The sequence below is a fragment of the Centroberyx affinis genome, unplaced genomic scaffold (assembly GCF_046629955.1).
Source record: "Centroberyx affinis isolate AG114_WGS23_722 - 3 ecotype Tasmania unplaced genomic scaffold, CSIRO-AGI_Caff_v1 ptg000077l_1, whole genome shotgun sequence".
Classification (NCBI taxonomy): domain Eukaryota; kingdom Metazoa; phylum Chordata; class Actinopteri; order Beryciformes; family Berycidae; genus Centroberyx; species Centroberyx affinis.
Window position 1 is genome coordinate 102,795 of NW_027278786.1, and position 21,773 is coordinate 124,567.

The 21,773-nt window shown below is 39.7% G+C and overlaps 1 protein-coding gene across 2 annotated transcripts in view; it reads right to left on the reverse strand.

Annotated features, from left to right (window-relative positions):
- The window catches only part of LOC139645792 (probable global transcription activator SNF2L2), a 69,520-nt gene that overhangs the window by 20,550 nt on the left and 27,197 nt on the right, over positions 1-21,773 (reverse strand). For both annotated transcript variants that reach the window (XM_071521639.1, XM_071521631.1), the window contains exons 18-28: positions 21,650-21,760; positions 20,654-20,896; positions 17,149-17,262; positions 16,171-16,275; positions 15,240-15,326; positions 14,466-14,512; positions 13,088-13,254; positions 9,828-9,991; positions 7,085-7,312; positions 6,545-6,622; positions 4,739-4,957 (exon numbers count right to left, since the gene is read on the reverse strand). In XM_071521639.1, coding sequence (XP_071377740.1) covers positions 4,739-4,957; positions 6,545-6,622; positions 7,085-7,312; positions 9,828-9,991; positions 13,088-13,254; positions 14,466-14,512; positions 15,240-15,326; positions 16,171-16,275; positions 17,149-17,262; positions 20,654-20,896; positions 21,650-21,760 — 1,563 coding nt within the window. The remainder of the gene's footprint in view (positions 1-4,738; positions 4,958-6,544; positions 6,623-7,084; positions 7,313-9,827; positions 9,992-13,087; positions 13,255-14,465; positions 14,513-15,239; positions 15,327-16,170; positions 16,276-17,148; positions 17,263-20,653; positions 20,897-21,649; positions 21,761-21,773) is intronic.

Sequence of the window (21,773 nt, forward strand, 5' to 3'; positions counted from 1 at the left end):
TTGCTTTATAGTATGATTATGTTTCCTCATATGTTGTCAAACATTATTTTGAAAATCTGCACAAAAATGGTTTATTCGCTCTGTTTGTCTGATGTATTTTTGACTATATTACACCTAACCATTAACTGAGCACACTGCACAGAGTACAAAGGATCCCATTTCCAAAAATCCCAAGTATGTGTATGTGGTTGTATATCTTCAGACTTATAAAGTTTGTATTCTAGTTACGTAATTCTAGTTGGAAATTCCCAATATTTTGTGGTCTGCCCCAGAGGTTAAATGATAGTTATGGCATGAAAAATATTTCCCGACTGTCATTCAAACTTCTCCTATCCTGTCAAAACCCCAACAAGTAATATCTGATAGAGCGAAGCCCTACTATAATTGTAATTTCATGATGGCTTGAGGAGGAGAGAAAAGCAGCTCAGTGCTTGAACTGCAGATCAAGGACGATTCAGACTGACTGAGTAGCTGGCAATTTCATTCTAAACCTCGGATAAGAAAGGATAGACTCATTCCTTCTGTTGGCAGCATCAATGTGCCCATAATCACAGTGATAAACATCCTCAAGGGCATTATGTGTTTTATACAATATTTACCAACGCCTTTGTATTGACTGAAAAGTTTTCTTCAAAGCAGAATACACACGTAAGAACAGACATTAGGTGGAAGAAAGAAAGAAAATCTCTCACTAACCCTCTGTTTACCACAGGACTTGACATAATAAACAATGAGTCAAGGCAATCCGTGTTTCATGGCAATTATAAGCATGGTTGGAATTCTTTTGATTTTTTTTTTTAAGATTATTTTTTGGCCATTTTTGCCTTTATTTGAAAGGTGATACTGGAGATAGACAGGAAGGATTGGGTGAAGAGAAAGGTCCTGGGCCGGATTCAAACCCAGGATGTTGCGGTTACATGGCACGCACCTTAGACCACTGACAGCAGGAATGCATATTCGACCAATCAGATTGCTTGGATGAAACTACCAGATGTATAATCAGGGGTGCACACACATCAGCGGTCAAAAAGATGACAAAAACCCAAAGACCAATTATAGCTAGAATTTTTTTTTTAATTAGTTTCTAGTAGGTTTTTAATGAGTCTTTAAGGTCAAGTTAATGTGACTACAAAATTATTCCACGGGGAAACTTTGGTTGAAAGTATGAACAGTTTAAAAGAGGCTAGAAAAATATGTATTAAGTGCATCAATTTTTATGAATACTTTCAAGTTTGTTGAGTCGCTCCAATGAATATTCCCACATCACATGAACACAGTATAAACTACAGCCACATTCACAAAGAAAGGGGGAAAGCCACAGCAGAATGTGAAATGTAGAGAGAAAGAAAGATCCAGAAGAAAGAGAAACTAGTAGAGAACTAAATATCCATGATTTTGACACTCGAAAATTGGTTTGCCTGGCCATAAAGCGTCCGATGGCATTTTCACCTGCTATCGCATGTTTGAATCAGGACAGTGATAATTTGCACAGCTGGCCCGGCCTCTCCGATTCCAGTCAGGTAGTCATTGCATCCACTGTAGCTCCAACAGTCACTACAGAATGAATGACTGGAATGACAGAGAGAGTAATGAAGTGTGGAGAGACGGAGGAAGTGGAAATAGGGAGCACGGAAGAAAAGGAGAGAGGAGGGAAGAGGGCAGAGAGAGAGAGAGAGAGAAAGAGAGAGAGAAAAAACCAAACACTTCCAGCCTGTCTGCTGCCTGGCAGAGGGAAACCAGTCTATCAGCTGACGTCCAGCTGGTAAAGATCATGGTTCTGATTCACCATCTATTCATCTGTGGATCTGTGCATTCCTCTGTGGATTTTTGGAACATACTGAAGATAAGGAGTAACACCACTTCCCCGACGCACAAATGGGCCGGTCTGTTAACATTCAAGCTGTTTGGAGGATTATATACTGTACAGTACATGGCAAATTACCAGAACACCCTACTGATTAGTCATAAAGTCTCAAATTATATTTTCAGATTTGTGTTTTTTTGCTGATATCGCGGTTGTTTGGTTGAGTTGAATGTTTTTAGTGCTGCATTATATTGGGGTTCCAGACCAACACTGGAACATGGTTGTGAAACATGTATTATCAGGGATGCAAACCTGCCACCTAGTATGACTAGTAAATATCATCAGAGGTTGCTGAATGGGAGTAAGTGAACAGCCATGACACATGCGTTGCAGTAGATTTCTCCTGTGTTTTTGAAACACAGGAGAAAGCGGGCCGAGGCTGAAGGCCCACCTACCATGCCAAGGTCCGCTCAGAAACCTGGCAATTTGTTTTTGCCTTGCTTTTGTAAGAGATTGGGGCAAACAAGTTTCTTTTGTAATATGACACGTGGCAATTTGCACCGGGCCGACTGTGATAGCTTGTCATCCTAACAATAGAACCGATCACTGTTACAAAAAAAACACCCTAATGAGAAACTTTGAGCTTTTATTTGTAAAGATTTGAGAGGCTCCAGGTCCGACTCACCTCAAATTTGAATTCATTTCTGCTCTGTGATGTTTCTAAACCAGCAGAGACGAGAAACTTGTCGTTCCTAAACAGAAAAACTTTTGAAAAACAGCAATACTCTGGCTGATGGTGTTTTTTCACACCATTTACAGCCAGAACAGCAAGAAATTACCTTTGTACACATGTAGTCATGTCATGGGATTTTCTTATCAGAAATGGCCGGCCCTACAGGTCCCTATACAATTTTCAAGACCCAGGCTATCTCTTAATTAGACCTGCTGTGTATCTTCCAACACACCAGTATCTCTGTTCTATTCTTGTCCTTCCTGAAACACTTTGTCACAGTCTATAGCATTGATGTGCCAGGCGTGAGATGTCTCCCCAGGCGGTGTGTCACAGTGAATTTGGACTGGGTGACCTGATGTCATTTGCATCAAGCCGAGCTAAAGCTTAGATTTAAATCTAATTTGAGTGAGACTTAACTTGAAGATAATTCTACTTCATGGATGTCAATTTACCTGTTGTATGAAAATGTGTTAACTGTAGCACACCTTAAATAGTCACATTTTTCTGACTGCTTAAAACTGTTGCTAATAAAGATTTCTTCTGTGGTTGTTAGGCTGTTGTCATTACAAAAGCTTTAACCTGGGGCATGTAGAGGTGCTTGACACCAGGATTTCTTCAGCTGCCTCCAACTATAACTCCAGCCGCACAGGTCAAACAGAATCAACGTTTCAAATGGATGCAACTGGTAATTTCCTTGACAGGTCTGCTGTTGACTGAGCAGTTGATTCACAAGCAGAGCCACAGCCCACAAGCCACACTACTGTGATACCAGCATCTAGAGCAATTATCTTCACTACATCAACCATGGATTGATACTTAGGGTGCATTACACCAGGGGTGTTTTTGGAGTGGTTTATTTGAATTTCTGGAACATTTACTCCTTTAGTTTGGTTGGTTTGAGCAGGTGAGAACAAGGCCATTTGAGCTTGGGTGGCACTAAATAACAGCAGACAGACGCTTGAAAATGTGGGTCTCTGTGCTTTTCCAAGCAAACTGAGGTGTGGTTTGTTAGGAATGAGAACATGTTCTGAATCTATGGGAAACTACGGGAAACAACTCCAAAACACAAGGTTTTATGGGTATAAAGAGATAGCAGCCAGGAGTTACTCATGCTTGGAAAGCCTAGCATAACAAAATGAACAGAGGGCAAACTGCAGTCTGGACTGATGCTCATATTCAGCTGTTTCTTCAGGTGTTCTTAACCGGTATGAACACCAGAGAAGGGAAATTACAGTAAAGAGCGTAGTCCATCATGCTTAGCTAAAGTTACAGGGAATGGAGTCTGATTTGTTTTGACTCTCCCTTGCTGCAAAAATCTCTAACCTGACCTGGCAGGATGACAGGTCACCAAAACTCTGTCCAACAAACGAACTACTTATGAGTCCATGCGACTTTTGTTTACAAGTCCTGGTTCACTTGTACTTTGGCAGTGTGAACATAAACGAACCAAATACAAAAATGCAACAAAGTCAGTTTTCCACAATGGCTCAGACCAAAGAAAACAAACTATACTTGTGATGGCCTCCCTGTGGGATCCACAGCAGACTCTGATGCATACTGACTCTGAATCACTACACAGGTATGGAGTTCTAAAACTCCTGAGTCTAGGAGTGCAGCAAACTTTTCCTCTCTTGAATTAGCCATAAATCATGTTCATGCAAATCAAATAAGTCGATCCATTAAAGTAATTTCATGTAAATGGCTGCAGCTGTGATTTAGAGTGGATAAGTGACAAAAAAAAAAAAAAAGGTAGGTTTTGAGTTGAGACTGCAACACTTTTCGAGCAGCTCTGTGATTTGTGGAGCTCGGGCTTTGAAAGAAAAAAAGATTTGATCTGAGGATTGTTTGATGAAGATATAAATGGAAGCGTTACTAATTGGCCTGTCATTACGGATGAGGCCAAAGGTAATGTGTTGGTCAGTGAGCAGTTTCCCTGTCGATCTGTGTGTGACACGCCGGCTCTTCCAACACTACCGGGGGCCATAAAAAAAATAGCACAGATTTCGGTTGAAAGACTTGATATTAGGTTGAGAGGCAATTTGATACTTTTTACAGCAATTTACTTCTTTATGACTGTATTTGTAGCTCTTTCATTTCCCAGAAGCAGAATAAATGTGAAAAAGCACTTTAGGTGACTGGCGGTCTCGGCCTTGCCTTATATACTGTGGGAAGGAGATTTATAAAGTTCACCCTGACTTTACCCGCAGCCACTGCTTCTCGGTCAGCGCGTCGCTGTAGTCCACGTCCCGGCGGCAGCGCGAGCCGCGGCCGAACATCTTCTCCTCCTCCTCTTCATATGTGAGCCGCTCCACCTCAGCGTCGTCTTTGATGATCCAAGATGGCAGCTCGTCCTCCTCCATCAGACGCGGCTTACGCTTTGGGTTCCTGGCGTCCTCGCGCCGTCGGTCCATGTCCATGCGCTGCAGAGGAGCACAGGCAGGAAAACCACATTAGGGCAAACTCGGGCATAAAGCACATTCAGAGTTCTGGGTTTATTAAGTTCAGCTTGTAATGGTTTTCATGTTTGTAAGTGGTGAGTGCGGTGGACACTGTTCTAGTGAATCTGTAATTAGTGGAAATGTCACTGGTATTGGTATGTTTTATTTTCCAAATTCGTATTTGAAAGAAACAGCAATATCAAAAATTAATTTAATTTTATGAAGACGTGATTGTGCTTTCAGTTGCTTCCATTCGAGTATATTCACTCACTCTATTGGGAGCTGCTCAATCTATAATTCAATCAAAAATGAACCATGTCAAACAGGCACATCTTGAACCACTGAATTATCCAGGATAAGAACTTTTTTACCAGATGGAGAAAACATCCACAACAGGATATGCAGTATTTCTATTTGGGAGATGAGGTATGAAGTGATTTGAGAGTTGTTTCCAGGGTTTTGTGGGTGGTCACTGCAATGATTTAAACTGATTTTAAAATAAATAAAAACTTTCAATTCACATATTCAATATTAATCAAATTTAAAAAGGGTATAATGAAGTCATTATCCATGCAAAATGTAGGTCTACTACAACCAACCTGGCAGGGAAGGTTCTATAGAAACCTGCTGATAGAGACTGACATCAATCATAGACAACAGCTGCATGTACATTTTGTAAAAGATTAAGACGCAAACAGCTGCACAGGTAGGAAAACACCTGAGACATCACTATACATCAGTGCCACCTTGACAGGTGACCGTCTAGTGGAGTAAAATTCAGATTTCAGTCGTTCTGGATTTTTTAAAATGTATTTATTTAGCCTTTATTTTAACAAGAAGACCCACTGAGATTCAAAATCACTTTTTCATGGGAGACCTGGCCAAGAAATGGCAGCAGCGGTTACAAAATAAAACATACAATACAGTAGAGAACACAAAAGTAGTAAAATATGTACAATAAAAAGAAGATCACAATTTTGATTTGCGCCAGTAAAGAAATACGTGCCATCAGTGCTCCTAGTTGTAAGCTACTAAGAAGAATGTTGCCTCTCAACGGAGAAACAGTGGCTCATTTTGATGATATCTCGATTTCCAAAAAGATGGAAATCATCTTTTTTGCTGACTCTGCAACACCAAACTAATATTCAACCATTCTACCAGCGCTACGCAAAACTCAGAAAGGTTGGTGTGTCTTTGGTGGAAAATTCTTACAGGGAATAGCTAGAGAAGGCAAACGGCTGTTATAGTTGACCTTTTAATACAACATGCTGTAGTGATTTTGCTCAATCTGAACAAATAATTCAACTACAGGTAGAACTTGGAGTGACATGATGACAGGACTTTGAACAGCTAATGATATTTATTGAACCAGAATAATAGCCCAGGCACGATGGAATGACCAGTAGCCTATAATTGTGCTGGGAGAAAATGTGTGAAAAACAGCTGTGAGCCACGCCTGCTTTGGCATATTTCTATTTTCAAACTAGTCATTTTAGTGTTTTAATCTGCCATTTAAATGTCAAGGAATTCTCATTTTAAAAAAACATAGACAATTTATGCTTTTCTTACCATGAAGAGCTCAAATTCATCTTCGTTGCGGGCTATCATCTGGTTAAGGGTTTCATCATCAGGCACCTCGTCTTCCTCCTAGAGTCACACATTGTAAAAATATCAAAGTCTTCTTAACCTTATTAATATTCACATCATTATGCTGACTGCCGTACTGTGCTGATCATTATCTTTCATGTCTCAGTTTAAACTGCTGCAGCAAATTAGTAGTCTTACCAACTCAGTTCAGTACAGTTCAGCCAAGTATGGCACAGAGATTTTATCAAATATCGATTAAATAGCGTGGATTACATTACATAAAACATTTAATAGTGTGACTGGAGGAGAGCCAACTCACTGATCATATCTAGAGAGCTGTTCCTGTTTACAGTAATTCAATCAAAGTCAGCATCCACAACGGAAAAAACATCTACCCACTACTTCCTATACTCATATAATAAAAATACTTCATCAGGCACCAGATGACTTATCTTATCCTGAGTTACTTTTACTGTCAACATCAAATATTTTCTAAAAACCCGACTTACAAACTGGCCTCACCTCATTCTGCTCCTCATGCTCCAGAATGGCCTGGAGGAAGACGCGGCGCTCGTGGCTGGAGGACTTCTGGTCGAACATGCCGGCCTGGATCACCTTCTGATCCACGTTGAGTTTGTACTTGGCGGCTGCCAGGATCTTCTCCTCCACGCTGTTGACGGTGCAGAGGCGAAGCACGCGCACCTCGTTCTGCTGACCGATGCGGTGGGCGCGGTCCTGAGCCTGAAGGTCCTGGAATCAATGAAGGAGAAATATGAGAAGACTGTTTTCTACTGCCTCAATCTACAAAGTTATATTATGTAACATCACCAACAACCAGAGTCTGAAATGAACACCCACCAAGCGCCAAATGCCAGTAAAATTTGTCTTTGGCAGAGACGACAGCATTTGAATGCCTCCGTTATGTACAGTCTCTGGTATTTAGCTGTTGCCAAACTTTGTCCCTGCTGGCCATCATACAATCTCTGACTGTCAGCCAATCAAATCAAAACAAAACAATGGCTCTGTGTCAAATACGCTCCTGATTGGTTGCCCGTTACGCTGGCTCTATACAAATCACTGGCATCTAAACTTCTGTCTGGATGATTAACTAGCCTAACGTTAGTTGAAACTTAATGCTATTCCCATGTGGCAAGTGACTTCATGATGAATTTCAAACTGGACACATTGTAGAAGTGAGTGAGCAAGTTTTACATTTTCAATTGTTTCACACAGTGCCTGATTCTGTCCACTGAACAGCATTGAAAACAGGTAGTGTGACTATAAGATGTACATTAATCATTTTGAGGGTAAAACTACTCTCGGCAGGTGAGCCAACAAGTTAACTGCAGACACTGGTAACAACATACATATACTCTTAACAACACACATATACTCTAATTGTGTTCACACTGCGAGGGATAAGCTTGTTGGCTGAGAAAAGTTATCCAAGGCTGAACTGTTTTGCGGTCATCAACCATCAACAGCCAATCAGACTCTCATGCTTCCTTGTTTCCCTACCGAAGTGATTTTGTTTCAATAGTTATGCCTGGCAAGAGAAAAATGGACAAGTTGATTCCAGCCATTCAAAGCTTCCCAGTTCTCTACAACCTTTACTTGAAAGACTGCAGGAATAAAAGACCGGAGAGAACGGTTGCATCCATCGTTGGAGTTGATGACAAGCTTGAAGGTAATTTTATAGTTTTGGTTTTTTTTTCTGTTTATTTTCGCTTCATGCCATCTAATTAACACTTGTCAGCTAGATGCTTTACCTCATTCGAATAATGTAATGTGATGACAGGCACTACGAGACCAGCAAATTACATGATTTTCCTTTTAAAAACGAACCTAGCAGAGGATCCACTGTTGTTAGATGGCCAACTCTCTACTCTATTCTTGGTCTACACACTCCTGCCATGTTTAACATTCTGGTCTTACTCCCTATTCATGGGCCTGTTATGGCTGCCACACTGTCCTACTATAGGTTCAAGTTGTGACTAACTTGTTAGGGTTTCCTTTCATCGACCTGGTAGGGTTTACAGGCTCTACAAGCTGTCCTGCTTGTGAGGCTTCTACTTTCAGGTTCTACTGAGTGACCTGGTGGAGGTTTCATGAGTTTAAACCCTTGACTCTCTTGGCGTTACCGACACCACAAACTGCAGTATGTCTGACATATTCTACTGATGGATTTAGTCGGGGTTCCACTCCACAGAAATCAAACTGTTCCCTTAAAGCATAGTGGTTTTGTTTATGTCTGTGCCAATAGTCTAGGTTGCCCCCCTCCTTCACATTGTTCCTGATGGTGTCTGCACAGTCGGCAGTTGGAGATATCAGCGCTCATTTTCCTCTCTTCAGAAGAAGCAATTTGCTGCCATTCATTTTTGCACAGTATGAAATACAACGTCCACATCCTTGAAAATTGCTAGAAAATGGCAAGCAAGATAATCCATCACAGTAAATATGAAGCCTTTAATTTATTTTCGTCCAAGTATCTCGGTTTTATTACTATTTCATTGTGCCCGAGTTGAGTGTTTTTATATCAGCGCTGCATTACGTTACACTGTGTTTACTGTCAATCACCTGACACCCACAGGAAGAAATGGAAGTTTCCGCCAGATATAAGTCACCTTACAAAGTTTATTGTCACATCTATGTCTTTATATTTGCTGTATCTTTGTTAGCTGGGACAGAAATGAATTTCAAGCTAGTTTTGACAAAAACTTTGGGTAACACTTTATAATAACCATCATTAATAAATGGTAAATTGATAGTTAATTAAACTTTAGTTAATAGTTATTTTACTGTTAACAAACAATGAAATGATCATTAATAATGTTTACTAATTATTAGTAATGCTATAATTTATGTTATTTTATCATTTGTTTGTGTAATATAAAATAATTTGTTTATAAATTATATATTGTATCATAGCTGATAAGAGACGGTAAAAAGGGTAAAAAGCTATGATACAATATATAATTTATAAACAAATGATTTTATATTACACAAACGAATGATAAAATAACATAAATTATAGCATTACTAATAATTAGTAAACATTATTAATGATCATTTCATTGTTTGTTAACAGTAAAATAACTATTAACTAAAGTTTAATTAACTATCAATTTACCATTTATTAATGATGGTTATTATAAAGTGTTACCAAACTTTGTAAAATTTGTATTTTAAAAACTGAAAATGAATAGAAAATGACACCGGTATTCTCCTTTAAGGTTATGGTTACACAATCTACGGACTGACCGACCTGGTGGGGGTTCCAGTCACTGTCAAAGATGACAACAGTGTCAGCAGCCTGCAGGTTGAGGCCCAGGCCACCGGCTCTGGTACTGAGCAGGAAGATGAAGTACTGAGATCCCTTCTCGTTGAATTTCTTAAGCAGTGTTGCACGGTCCTCAGACTTGGTGGTTCCTAAAACATCAAACGAGATAATCTTGAATTGTAGAGACTTCCCAAATTAACCCTGAAAAGTCTGCTTGGACTTGCTGTTGATCTACAGATCCTAAGCTTATTGTTTTGAGGACAGTAAAAATCATGTCATCATATCCTGTGCCTCGTCTCTGACTGAAGAGACAGCTTCAGAGGTGACTGAAAAAAGCATCTAGTGGCTCTGATTATATAGAAAGGACATCAGGTGAGGTTCAAATATAATCGCATAGCTGTTACAGTCTCTAGAAGACAATTCTCCAGTCAGTTTCTGATAATGTTGTGTGGCTAGTAGGGTTGGGAAATTAAAAGATTTTATTCATGTCAGTTCCTTAATGATTCCCTTATTATCTTATACTGTATGTATACAGTAGGGATGGGACGACATATCGAAATTCAATATATCACAATACAAAAACGTGACAATACGTATAGTGGAGAAGAAAAATAAATCAAGATATTGGCTCCATTTTATTCTGCTGTAGTAATCATAAATGAGACGCTTGACCATCACAATTTCATAAGCTCTCCATCCAAATTATATTATTTGCACTTTGTAATGACATTTTTAAATTGTTGGTTACATTCCAATGTCATCGCTAGAAAGATTTGTGGTTCAGAAATAAACAGAATTCTGCACAGTCAGACTTTGTTGTCACTAAACCTTTATCACATCGTATCGTGGTTGTATCGAATCCTGAACCACACATCGTCGAAGCTCTTCTTTCTAGTGTTTGTCATGCTCACTATGCTGCTATGTGCTTCAGCTGAAGGGGAAACTACCTCCCCTCCCCCTCTGCCCCCTCCTCCTCCAGTCCGATTAAGCCTCACAGTCACTTACACACAGCAGACAGGGAAAAATGGAGAGCAAGACAATTTCGATACCACATTGAACATTTTGTTCTATTTAAAAAAAAAGAGCCAAAAGAAAATCAATGGAACTGGGTCTCAGTTGTAGATAATACGACTGCCTGTCCCTTATCAGAGACCTCAGCATGCAAGTACACTTAAATTAAAGATGAGAAGACTATCTTTTCAATGACACCAAATCCATAAAGTGAACTGATAGTAAAAACCGTATTCACCTCAGAAGATATAGAGTCACTTTGTTTATCTCACCCTCAGCCCCTACGGGACGGGCCATTAACTGGGCTGGGTGAGCCATCATTTTAGTGCTTAACTGGTGTTAGAATTTGCTTTCTGAGGGGCTGAAATGGCTTTTCCAAGACAAAAGTGTCAGCTATCTTAGAGGTTGAGATGCTGAGATGATTATTTGAATGTAGGTGATAATAGTCAAGGCTGAAAAAGCACTCGGTTTTCATGGTGCAGGAAAAAAAAACGACCTTATTCCTTGACTACACATACTGAACAAAAATATAAACGCAACACTTTTGTTTTTGCTCCCATTTTTCATGAGTTGAAATAAAAGATCTAAGACTTTTTTTTCTATGCACACAAAAGGCTTATTTCTCTGAGTGGCCTTTTATTGTGACCAGCCCAAGGCACACCTGTGCAATAATCATGCTGTTTAATCAGCATCTTGATATGCCACACCTGTCAGGTGGATGGCTTATCTTGGCAAAGGAGAAGTGCTCACTAACACGGATTTAAACAAATTTGTGAACAAAATTTGAGAGAAATAAGCCTTTTGTGTGCATAGAAAAAGTCTTAGATCTTTTATTTCAACTCATGAAAAATGGGAGCAAAAACAAAACTGTTGCGTTTATATTTTTTTTTAAATATAATGTTGATAATCTAAGAATTTAAGGTTATTCTACTGTTAAGGCTTAGCTACACCTGTTGCGTTTCTGTTCTGTCCGTTAACTTCAATTGCTGGGCAACTGGGCCGCAACAAGGTCGGATACGCAAACGGAACGCATGCTGTGTGGTTCTGGGGTTACACTCAGTTTATTTTACTAAAATAACTGTGAGGAGAGGCACATATTTGATAGGCCCAATGATGTGTTTCCTCAATCCTTTCAACTAACATCCCAGTAAAGTTTCTTCCTCAAGGTTTTGACTGCTCACCTTGGAGAGATCGTAGTTAGAGTTGAACCTCTATTGTGGAAAAGCATGGGTGCGATGGAACATAACCTATTTTTGATGCCTTGCCCTTTTCACAAGCTGCTAAGAAACAGAGGATTAAACCTCTTAATCTCTGCCTGAGGCCACTACACATTCACACCAAGCATGTTTGGAGCCGTTTATTCGACCTCTTGAGTGTTTACTCCTTCAGTTTCGATTTGTTTGGGCAGATGAGAACAAGGCCATTCAAAATCTGCAGTGAGAAAGCCTGAAAATACTTCTTCCAAGTAAAGTGTGGTACGGTGTGGTGCGGTTCATTAGGAGTGAGAATTTAATCAGAACCAACTACAGGAAACGACCCCAAAAAGCAAGGTTTACTGGGTATAAAGAGACGCTCATATTCAGCTATTACTTCATGTGTTTTCAACTGGTCTGAACACCAGAGAAGGTAAATTACAACAAACACTGCAGGCAAGTCTGTCACACGTAGTTAAAGTTACAGGGACTGGAATTGGATTTGACTAACCCCCCCCCCCGCCACCTGATGGGATGACTTTGGTTACCAAAACTGTCCAGTAAACAAGCTACCTGTGAGTCCATGCCATTTTTGTTAACAAGCCTTGGTTCGCTTGAAATTCGGCAGTGTGAACCTTAACGATCCAAATACAAAAATTCAACAAATGAAACTTTTACACTATGGTTTGGACCAAGGAAAACAAACTGTAGGTGTGATCGTACCCTTCGCTATTTGAGCCTAAAAGCTGCTGATCGTAAGCCACTTTTAATCCTCTACACCTCAGAGAGGCTCAAGATATGCTGAGTCACTGACCGACCCCGGATTTGAAAGTAAATCCTGTCATTAAAAGGATTAATTACTTCCAGTGAAATCTGTGCTGAGATAAGAAACTAGACTAGAGAAGTGAGATGCAGCAATTCGACTTACTTTGGCCTTTCCCGCTCTTGCGGTAGAAACCGAAACAGAATACAGAGCAGTTTGTATTAATTCAATCATCATCTGATTTACTAATCTGAAATGTAGTGGATAGGTGAGCTCACCGTCCAGACGCAGGTAGAGGAAGTTGCGGTAGGCAAAGTAATCCTCCATGATGGTCATGAGAGACGTCATCTGGCAGAAGAGCAGCACTCTGTGGTTGGTCGCCTGCAGCTTGGGCAGGATGCGGTCCAGCAGCTCAAATTTCCCCGAGGCCCGATACAGATCGTGCCTGAGTGGATGAGATGAAGCATAATGTACCATAAGTAGATCATTACCGATAATGATTATTATAGCCTCTCTGACTTTCTTATAATACTAGATAGACAGACAGACAGATTTTTTACAGAATTGAATTTACTGGAAACCTCCTGCATTTCCAAAAGCATCCACTCTTCAATACCTTTCATGAAAGTATTGAAGTCAAACTTATTTTATAAAATGCCTCAGACAAAAAGGCTTGTTACAAAGTTCTTTACAGAGCATCATGGGACATAAATCCAGATAAAAATGTCAGGACAAACAATATAAATTTTAAGGTCTGACGCCACAGCTTGTCTGCGGGCTGTGGGAGCAACCGGGCAACACGGGAAAAAAGAAAAATATTACAAACTTCTACAAGTAATATTGACAATGTATGGGAGCAATTGTGGGAACAGTGTTTCTTTGCTGATGCAGCATCGATTTGAGAGCAAAAATCTCACAGTTCACCAGACAGAAAGAAAGACAGCAGAGATTTGGTAATAATCTGGCACAAAGGCACCTCACATGTAAACCTTTTTATTCTTATATGTTTTACACCACTGTATGTTTTAATGAGCTGCAATGAACTACAACAAGTCAGAGAAATAATTTCCATACTGCTTACCGATAGTAGTATTAATAGTAGTAGTGTTTAATCCTAAACCTTGGAGGTGCTGCCCATACCGCTGTAAATGTAACTTCATGGGGTATGCATCAAATTTCTTGAAAAACACTGTTGTCGACTTTTGCATGTTTTGTTCAAAGAAACTCCCATCGTGAATAGATGAGAGAGTCAAACTTTTTTTTTTACATAATCAAGCTCCTCTTGACAGGAAATTCAACATAATTTAGGACAAGGCAAAAATAAATGAGAGCCCGACCTCGAGCTGTTAGGTTCCTCTTTATGCTGAAATTGTAGAGTACAACAAAGGCCATGGTTGCCCTCGTCATTTCAGCGCAATTTTTGAGATGACATCAAATCACAGTGTGACAGTTGGCATGGAAATGCACACAACACATCTCTAAAGGCTGTATTTATTATAATCTGTGCCTGCTTTTGCGTATCCAATACAACAAAAAAATCTGATTTTTGTGCATCCAGCCCTGCCACTTAGAAAGCATTCTGGAGAGACTGGATGACAAAAACGCAATAAAATGAGATGGGAAACTGTGGAAGAAGACACTCCTTGTCAAACTTACCCAGTGATGATGCTGTTTGGATAGCCCAGGTGCTCCGCAAAAGACTCCTACAATAGAGAGCAATTATAATCTTAGTGTCAATATCACACTGCGGGAAGATGATGTTCTCTTTGTTTATAATATACTGAAGCACTGAAGAATTAAGTACTTTCAACGAAGCAGCAGACGGCTTAAAAAAAAAAATATCTTTGTAGCTGAAATTCTAGTTGCTTACTAAATTAAAACGAATGCAAGACAGCAACATGTTTGCATTCACCCATAGGGCAATTCTAGTTTTGAGAGCTAACAGCTGGTTGAGAAGGTTTGGATGAATTTAAGGCTGGGAATTGAAAAATTACAACTTCTGATAACACACTGCTTATTCATAGTATTCTGTTCCATCACCACACGGCCATCTTGGTAGGAAAATAACAGGTGATTGTAATAAATTAACAGGTGATTACAATCAAATGACAATCAGCCAATATGCTGTGTGTATTGTAAAGCGCCATATTGGTAGGAAATGCATGTGACATCATGGGAATACTGTGAATAAAGATTTTAAGGCATTTTAAGGTGTTTAAAATTTTCAAAATGATGGCTATTTCCGAGATAATGAACTCCATGTCTGATTCTACATAGAAAAAAAATGAATTAGCAAGTAAATGATTTAGACAGAAAATAATTTACTTTGCATAATGAAATGTGTTTTCATTCAACACAGAAATGTATCCAAAAAAAAAGTAGAAACCAGTATCAAATCTCATGTGTTGTACGCAGTGTCAGTATTCACACCTCAATGTGCTGGAACATGTATGGATGGTTGCAGATCTTCTTCAGCTGCATGATGGTGTTCATCAGGGTCTTGGCTCCTCCCTTACCCTACAGAAAACCATTAAGAAACAAAATGAGGACGCCAACCTGTAATCCAAACACACATAAAATGGTAATCACGCCACAGGGACTTTTTTTCCCCCCATTCTTATATGGATTTGGGCTTCTAAGTTTATTTCACAGCTGTAAATGGTTAAGTCTACATGTTTTATTGATTGTAAATACTGCAGTGAAATGTACAGCACATTTATTTGGAGCTGTGATGGGATTAGAAATCTATGAGAAGCTTAGGTTTATTACAGAGTCTTGCCAGGTAATACAGGAATACAATAATGTGACTGTTTGAAGTTCCTTGTTGAAACAGGGATTTAAACATATTTTAACCACTATAAAACTACCCTTTGGAATTCTTTAATATTTGATAGTTTACATAAGTTATATCTTAGCAATTTCCTAAATGTAATGTGTCTACAAAAACACATATATTAAAAAATCCAACTTTTCATAAACCTGCACAGTCTACATCCCCAAGTGGTTTGGATTATTGACTTTCTGCTGCACTGAAAAATGAATTGAGGCTTTAGGCCAAAATCTAGGCTCTGAAGCTGAATAAAACTTATCATGTTAGAAAACACATTGACTTCTTTTTCCTTTCACAGTACTTTTTAAATACAAAAGACACAGGGCCTCGCTCCTAGTGTACAACAACCTTCAGGCAGACTCTGATGCCAAACAAACAACAGCAGACTGTAAATATTAAAGCCACACAGATCTGAGCTGCTGGTTCAGGTTTGTCAGTATGACACAGAGATAAAAGAAAGCCCCACAGAGATAAAGCCATGATACTGAAAGCAAATGATGGGGGAGTTAAGCTCTGCCTTGGTGTGTTTACCTTCTTGTCTTTTTCTGAGCCGTCAGTGAGCAGGATGCCCTTCTGCATGTGGCGGTACAGAACCTTCTGGATGGCAGACATGTCACATTTGATGACATACTCCACCTGAACCAACGATAATGGCAAAAAGAACATGTCAGTGAGACAGCAGAGCCATTTCACTGGTGAGGCTGACTGAGCTGTTTTGACACCACAAGTGTTAAGAAAAAAAACAACAGGTGAAATAAAAAAAGAAAGTGAGGAGAGGAGAGGAGAGGAGAGGAGAGGAGAGGAGAGGAGAGGAGAGGAGAGGAGAGGAGAGGACAAAACAGTAAAGGAGAGGAAATGATAGGGAAGGAAAGAAAAGGAGAGGAAAGGAAAGGAAAGAAGAGGAAAGAAAAGGAAAGGAAAGGAAAGAAGACGAGAGGAAAGGAAAGGAAAGGAAAGGAAAGGAAAGGAAAGGAAAGGAAAGGAAAGGAAAAGAAAGGAAAGAGGAAAGGAAAGGAAAGGAAAGAAGATATATACAGTATATATATACAAAAAAACAATCTCTAGAGGTGCGATTCAGATAGCGTAAAGTGAAGCATCTTTTCAGACTGGTCCACATCCTTGAGCTCAAACTGTTCAGACTGTCAACAGGTTTTAAGGAGCGCTGATGGCTGCAGACGGGCTAAGTGCCGTGTGCTGCGTTCATCATCCATCCCACCAGGCTGGGAGCCCGTCCCATTAAATCTTGTTTACTTACTAAGAAACACTTTGCCACAAATACTGTTATTTCAATTTATCACCATAAAGTCGGAAATTCAATTCATAATGAGTTTACATTTGTACTTCCTTGTTTAATATGAAAAACATGCGCCTAAAAATAAATTCATTTTTTATATTCCCTAATACTGACTTGGGGAAAACAAATCTAATCAACCAAAACAGTAAAGACAAATTTTCCGGCAAAAACAACCATGCTGCATCATACTTCACAGTACTAGAGCTCAGTCCCACCTTCTCTGGCAGCTGAGACTCCACCTCTTTCTTCAGTCTGCGCAGCAGGAAGGGGCGGAGCACCTTATGCAAACGGCGAATGATCAGAATGGTCTCCTCCTCATTTAGGTCCACCTGAAACGAGTCAAAAAGGATCAATAAATAAATAGGATATATTATGCATTATCAGTGTGTGTCAGTCTGTGACTAGAGATGTTCCGATACCATTTTTTCCTTCCCGATACCGATTCCAATACCTGAACTTGCGTATCGGCCGATACCGAGTACCGATCCGATCCGATACCAGTGCGTTAAAAAAATATATATAAATATGATTATAATTATTTTTTAACAGCTGTATACTACTAACCCTGTATGAATGTGATATGATTCCTATCATTGTTGTATGGCCTGGCTCAGGTTAAACCCTTTGTAAAACATGAACAAATACATACAGAGAATGAATGCCATAGAACTTTATTATCTAATTTGACAGTCAGTCATAACTGAAAAAGAACATAAATAAATAAATATAGGAATAAATAACAATTCCTTTAAAACACTGTTAAAGTGCAGCCACAATTTAGTAAAATAAAAGACATTTAAAATTTTAAATAGTACAGTAACAGTATAAATTTAGTATATAAGTATAGATTTCCGGGAAAACGGCTGTTTTATCCGGGTGACACTACTTTAAAGTTGATTTTTTTCACGGCTAATAAATTACGTGATATCGGATCGGTGCATAGACTCGCGTACATGCCGATACCCGATCCAGCATTTTAGGCTGTATCGGAGGCATTTCCGATACTGGTATCGGTATCGGAACAACTCTATCTGTGACCCTGTGTGTTCGCTTTAAAATGGGCTTTTGAATGACTGGGACATTTCGGGGCGAATACCGTTTGTTGTGGGCGTGGCCAGCGGTGAGCTGGTTGTGGCTATCAAGGTGAGGCTAGCAGCCACAGCGCAGGGAAGTCACAGCAACAACAACAATGGATGAAAACAGCAAGAAATGAAAGGAGAGCAGAGCTAAACGTGCATCAGACAAGGCCCATTCAAAAAACAAACAAAATTTAAAAAAACGTGAACATAGGCATGTCTTTCTGTTTACTGCAGATTGGCTGTTTGCCTTCTGCTTCTTCAACGCCTGCGGAGCCTTTACAGATGCTGCTGCTGATTATTTACTATTATTTACTATTAGAATAATAGTAAATACATCAAAACTATGAAATAACACAAATGCAATTATGCAGCGACCAAAAGAGTGTTAAACAAATCAAAACTATCTTATATTTTAGATTCTTTAAAGTAGTCGCCCTTTGCCTTGATAGAAAGGCAAAGGCTTTGGAGAGAAATTCATACATAGGATCAACTTCACTATTTATATTTGTTTAAAACACAAATTTCAAGCATTTAAGCAGAAGCCTTGAGATCAAAATGGCTTTAAGAGAATGACAAACATGGTACATTCAATCAGGTGTGTCCAAACATTTGACTGGTAGTGTATGTATTAGGGCTGTACCGAATGTCATTTTTTTTTTAATTCGAAGCTTCTATTGAGGTTTTCGAATGAAGCTTTGAATATCTGCCGTCATATTTTATGACGTCATCATAAAAACAAAAACCTCAAACAAAATCCTCAATTTGAATAAAGTGATTCATCAGATTAAATATGAGTTTGTCTTTTTTTTATTAAATTAACTTTCTTTAATGAATATAAGTCGTACACTCGTACTCGTACCCTACTACATGTAGGCTAATCCAATAAGGGCATAAAATAATGATGAAATAATAATCGTGCCCTTAGGCTTATAGCAACATTATGCTACGACAGAAATGGCAATAAACAATGAAAATGACTTTTGCAAGCTGACTTAAACTAAATATTTTAAAACAAAAGATATATTCACAATTTTTCAAGTCTGTCTTAATAGTCAGGTACCCATATGTAGATTTACGGCATACGCACCCAACAAAAAAAAAGAGAATATGTGGAAACATCAGGAAAAGTGGAATTTCAGCCAGAAGATATTAATATATAGGAATAGCCAAAGATCCTTGACTTTGACACAAAATCAGAACATTTCAAATTAAAGTCTGAGCAGTCCGGGGGCTGTAACCTAGGTAACAATACTATAATATTAGTGTAGCCTAATCTTTATCTGCAACTGTGCAGAAATACAGTATACATCATTGGTTTAAACAGAATGAATAGACTATTCGGTACAGCCCTAGTATGTATCAAATAAACTTTTCTGATGCCTTCCACTAAGCCTTGTAAGATCTCAAGTTTGAAATCACTTCTTCCTTCACCTTCTCAAGAGCAATGGCAGGTGTGATTTCTGGGAAGAAGGGAATGGAAGAGACGGGTTTGAAGAAGGAGCCGTTTGAGGAAAACCTATTATGAGCTTTCAGAAGAAGTCTCTCCATGTCTATCAGAGCACTAGAGGGTCCCAGTATATCACCAGTAAGTGCCTCCATCTCTGGTGAAAAATACTTTTTTTCGCCTCAGAAACATTCAAAGAGCCGTAGCTTCCACATAGATTCTCTGATTTGGTGGTGTTTGAAGTAGGATTTTTAGACTGAAGTGGTGCATACTATACTACCAGAGCAGCCAATTATGCTTGCTGACCATTCATGAGCTCCTGTAGTGGTTATGTGAACAACACCAGATCCTCTTTGGGATACCAGGCGGGTGGAGTTCACCGCATCAGGACCACAAGACGCCAACCACAGAACAGTATGCTAAATTGAAGACCAAATCAGGGTCTGAAGTGAACTTCTTTTCCCCACCTGCCACTGTGGCAGGTAGATGAAAATTTATACCTGCGACTCAAACGTTTTACCTGCAACTTCTGGAACCCTCAGCAAAACCAAACCAGTCGTGCCGTTCCCCCTTTTCTGAAAACCTCCACTTTTCACTGAAGTTTTCTTTTTTTAATGTTCCCTGTGTCCCACAGCTTCTTGGCTCCTTTTTTCTGGTGATTTAATTATTTCTGGAAAATATCGCCACATATTGGCTTTGTACACACTGCCAGAATTTGGTAGGGACAACCGAAGGCTACTGTTAAGGAGCCGCAACATCTGATCAGTTCTGCAGAACTGATAGGAGCAACTGCAGGCTGGATAGAAAATTTGAGAACGTCTCACAACATTTAGCTCCGTCTCTTTCAAATTAACAATGATTAACGAAGTGTTGCGCCCACAGAAATAGAATGATTTGTTAAAATAATCCAAAAAGCTATTTACTACCTATTGACTTGACTGTTTTACCCGCCACAGCCAACATTTTACCCACATCTGACGAGTGGCGGGTGTTAATTTCAGACCCTGTACCAAATGCTTTCTTCTTATGCGGTTCTGGCACTCATTGTATTGAAAACAAAACTAAAACCAACCATAAAGAACATTTGGAAAAAGTATTTGTCTGATGTCCCATGTCTGATATATGCCTAAAAATGTGAATGTTCAACTAAAATGAAACACTGATTTAAGGATCCAAGCTATTCTTTGCGGTACGTACCCTCTCCCCCGTCATGGCGAACGGGGCGTTGAACCACTGCTCGAAGGTGCTGCAGCTCTTGAAGATGGTGGGCAGCAGGAAGTTGAGCAGCGCCCACAGCTCAGGCAGCTTGTTCTGCAGCGGCGTGCCGGTGAGGAGCAGGCGGCGGGGCGCCACATAGTGGGTGTTCAGCACCTGGGTCAGCTTACAGTGGTGGTTCTTCATGCGGTGGCCCTCGTCCACAATCATGTACTTCCAACGAATCTGTATGTGGAAAGAAGGATTTAATGGGCCCCCATTGATTGATATTTCCACGTTTGGGAGGGTGAACAATGCTCAGATACTGTGTCAAAACTGTAGAGTCAAATTTGCAGTTGAAATGGTTTGACCGCACAACTACGGAGCGTGGGATTGGTCGCGGAAGAAGAAGGCTGTGGCCACACTGATCCGTTGTGTTTGTCCGTCTCCGTTCTTTTCAATTCATGTTCAATGAGAACTGTCTGTTGTCCGGACAGGACTGATCCGTCTGTCAGATTTCCATCCGTTTTGAGGGACAGAAAGTTCAACCCAGTCTCTTCAGCCAATCAGAGTCGTTCATACGTTTTCTGTCAATCTAAATCAATCTGTCAATAATTCTGTCTGTTTTCTGACGCATCAGTGCGGCTGCCACCGACAAAAAAGTTGAGGCCACGATGTACTCCGCTGAGGGAACAGGATACTACTGCATGCAAATGGGAAGGACCTTATTCCCTCACAGTTATTTATTTTCCTATCCACAATTTCATGATTTGTGCTAAATAATTAACACACGCCCCCACTTTAATAGAATGTGCACATTGTTTCAAAACTTGTTAGCTTATTCTGTGAATTTCAAATTTCAAAATATGTGTGTGTGTAAAGAGAGCGATGTCAAGAGAGTGCAGGTGAGAAAGTGAGAGAAAGAGAGAGAGAGAGAGAGAGAGAGAGAGAGAGAGAGAGAGAGAGAGAGAGAGAGGACAGTGCTTTGATCTCTTTCACCTTGGCCAGTATCTGCTTGTCCTTGATGATGTATTCATAGGTGGTCAGCAAAACATTGAACTTCCCACTGCGGAGCTGAGGCACCAGGCCGCGCCGCAAGGCAGGGGTGCCCTTTCATAAGACA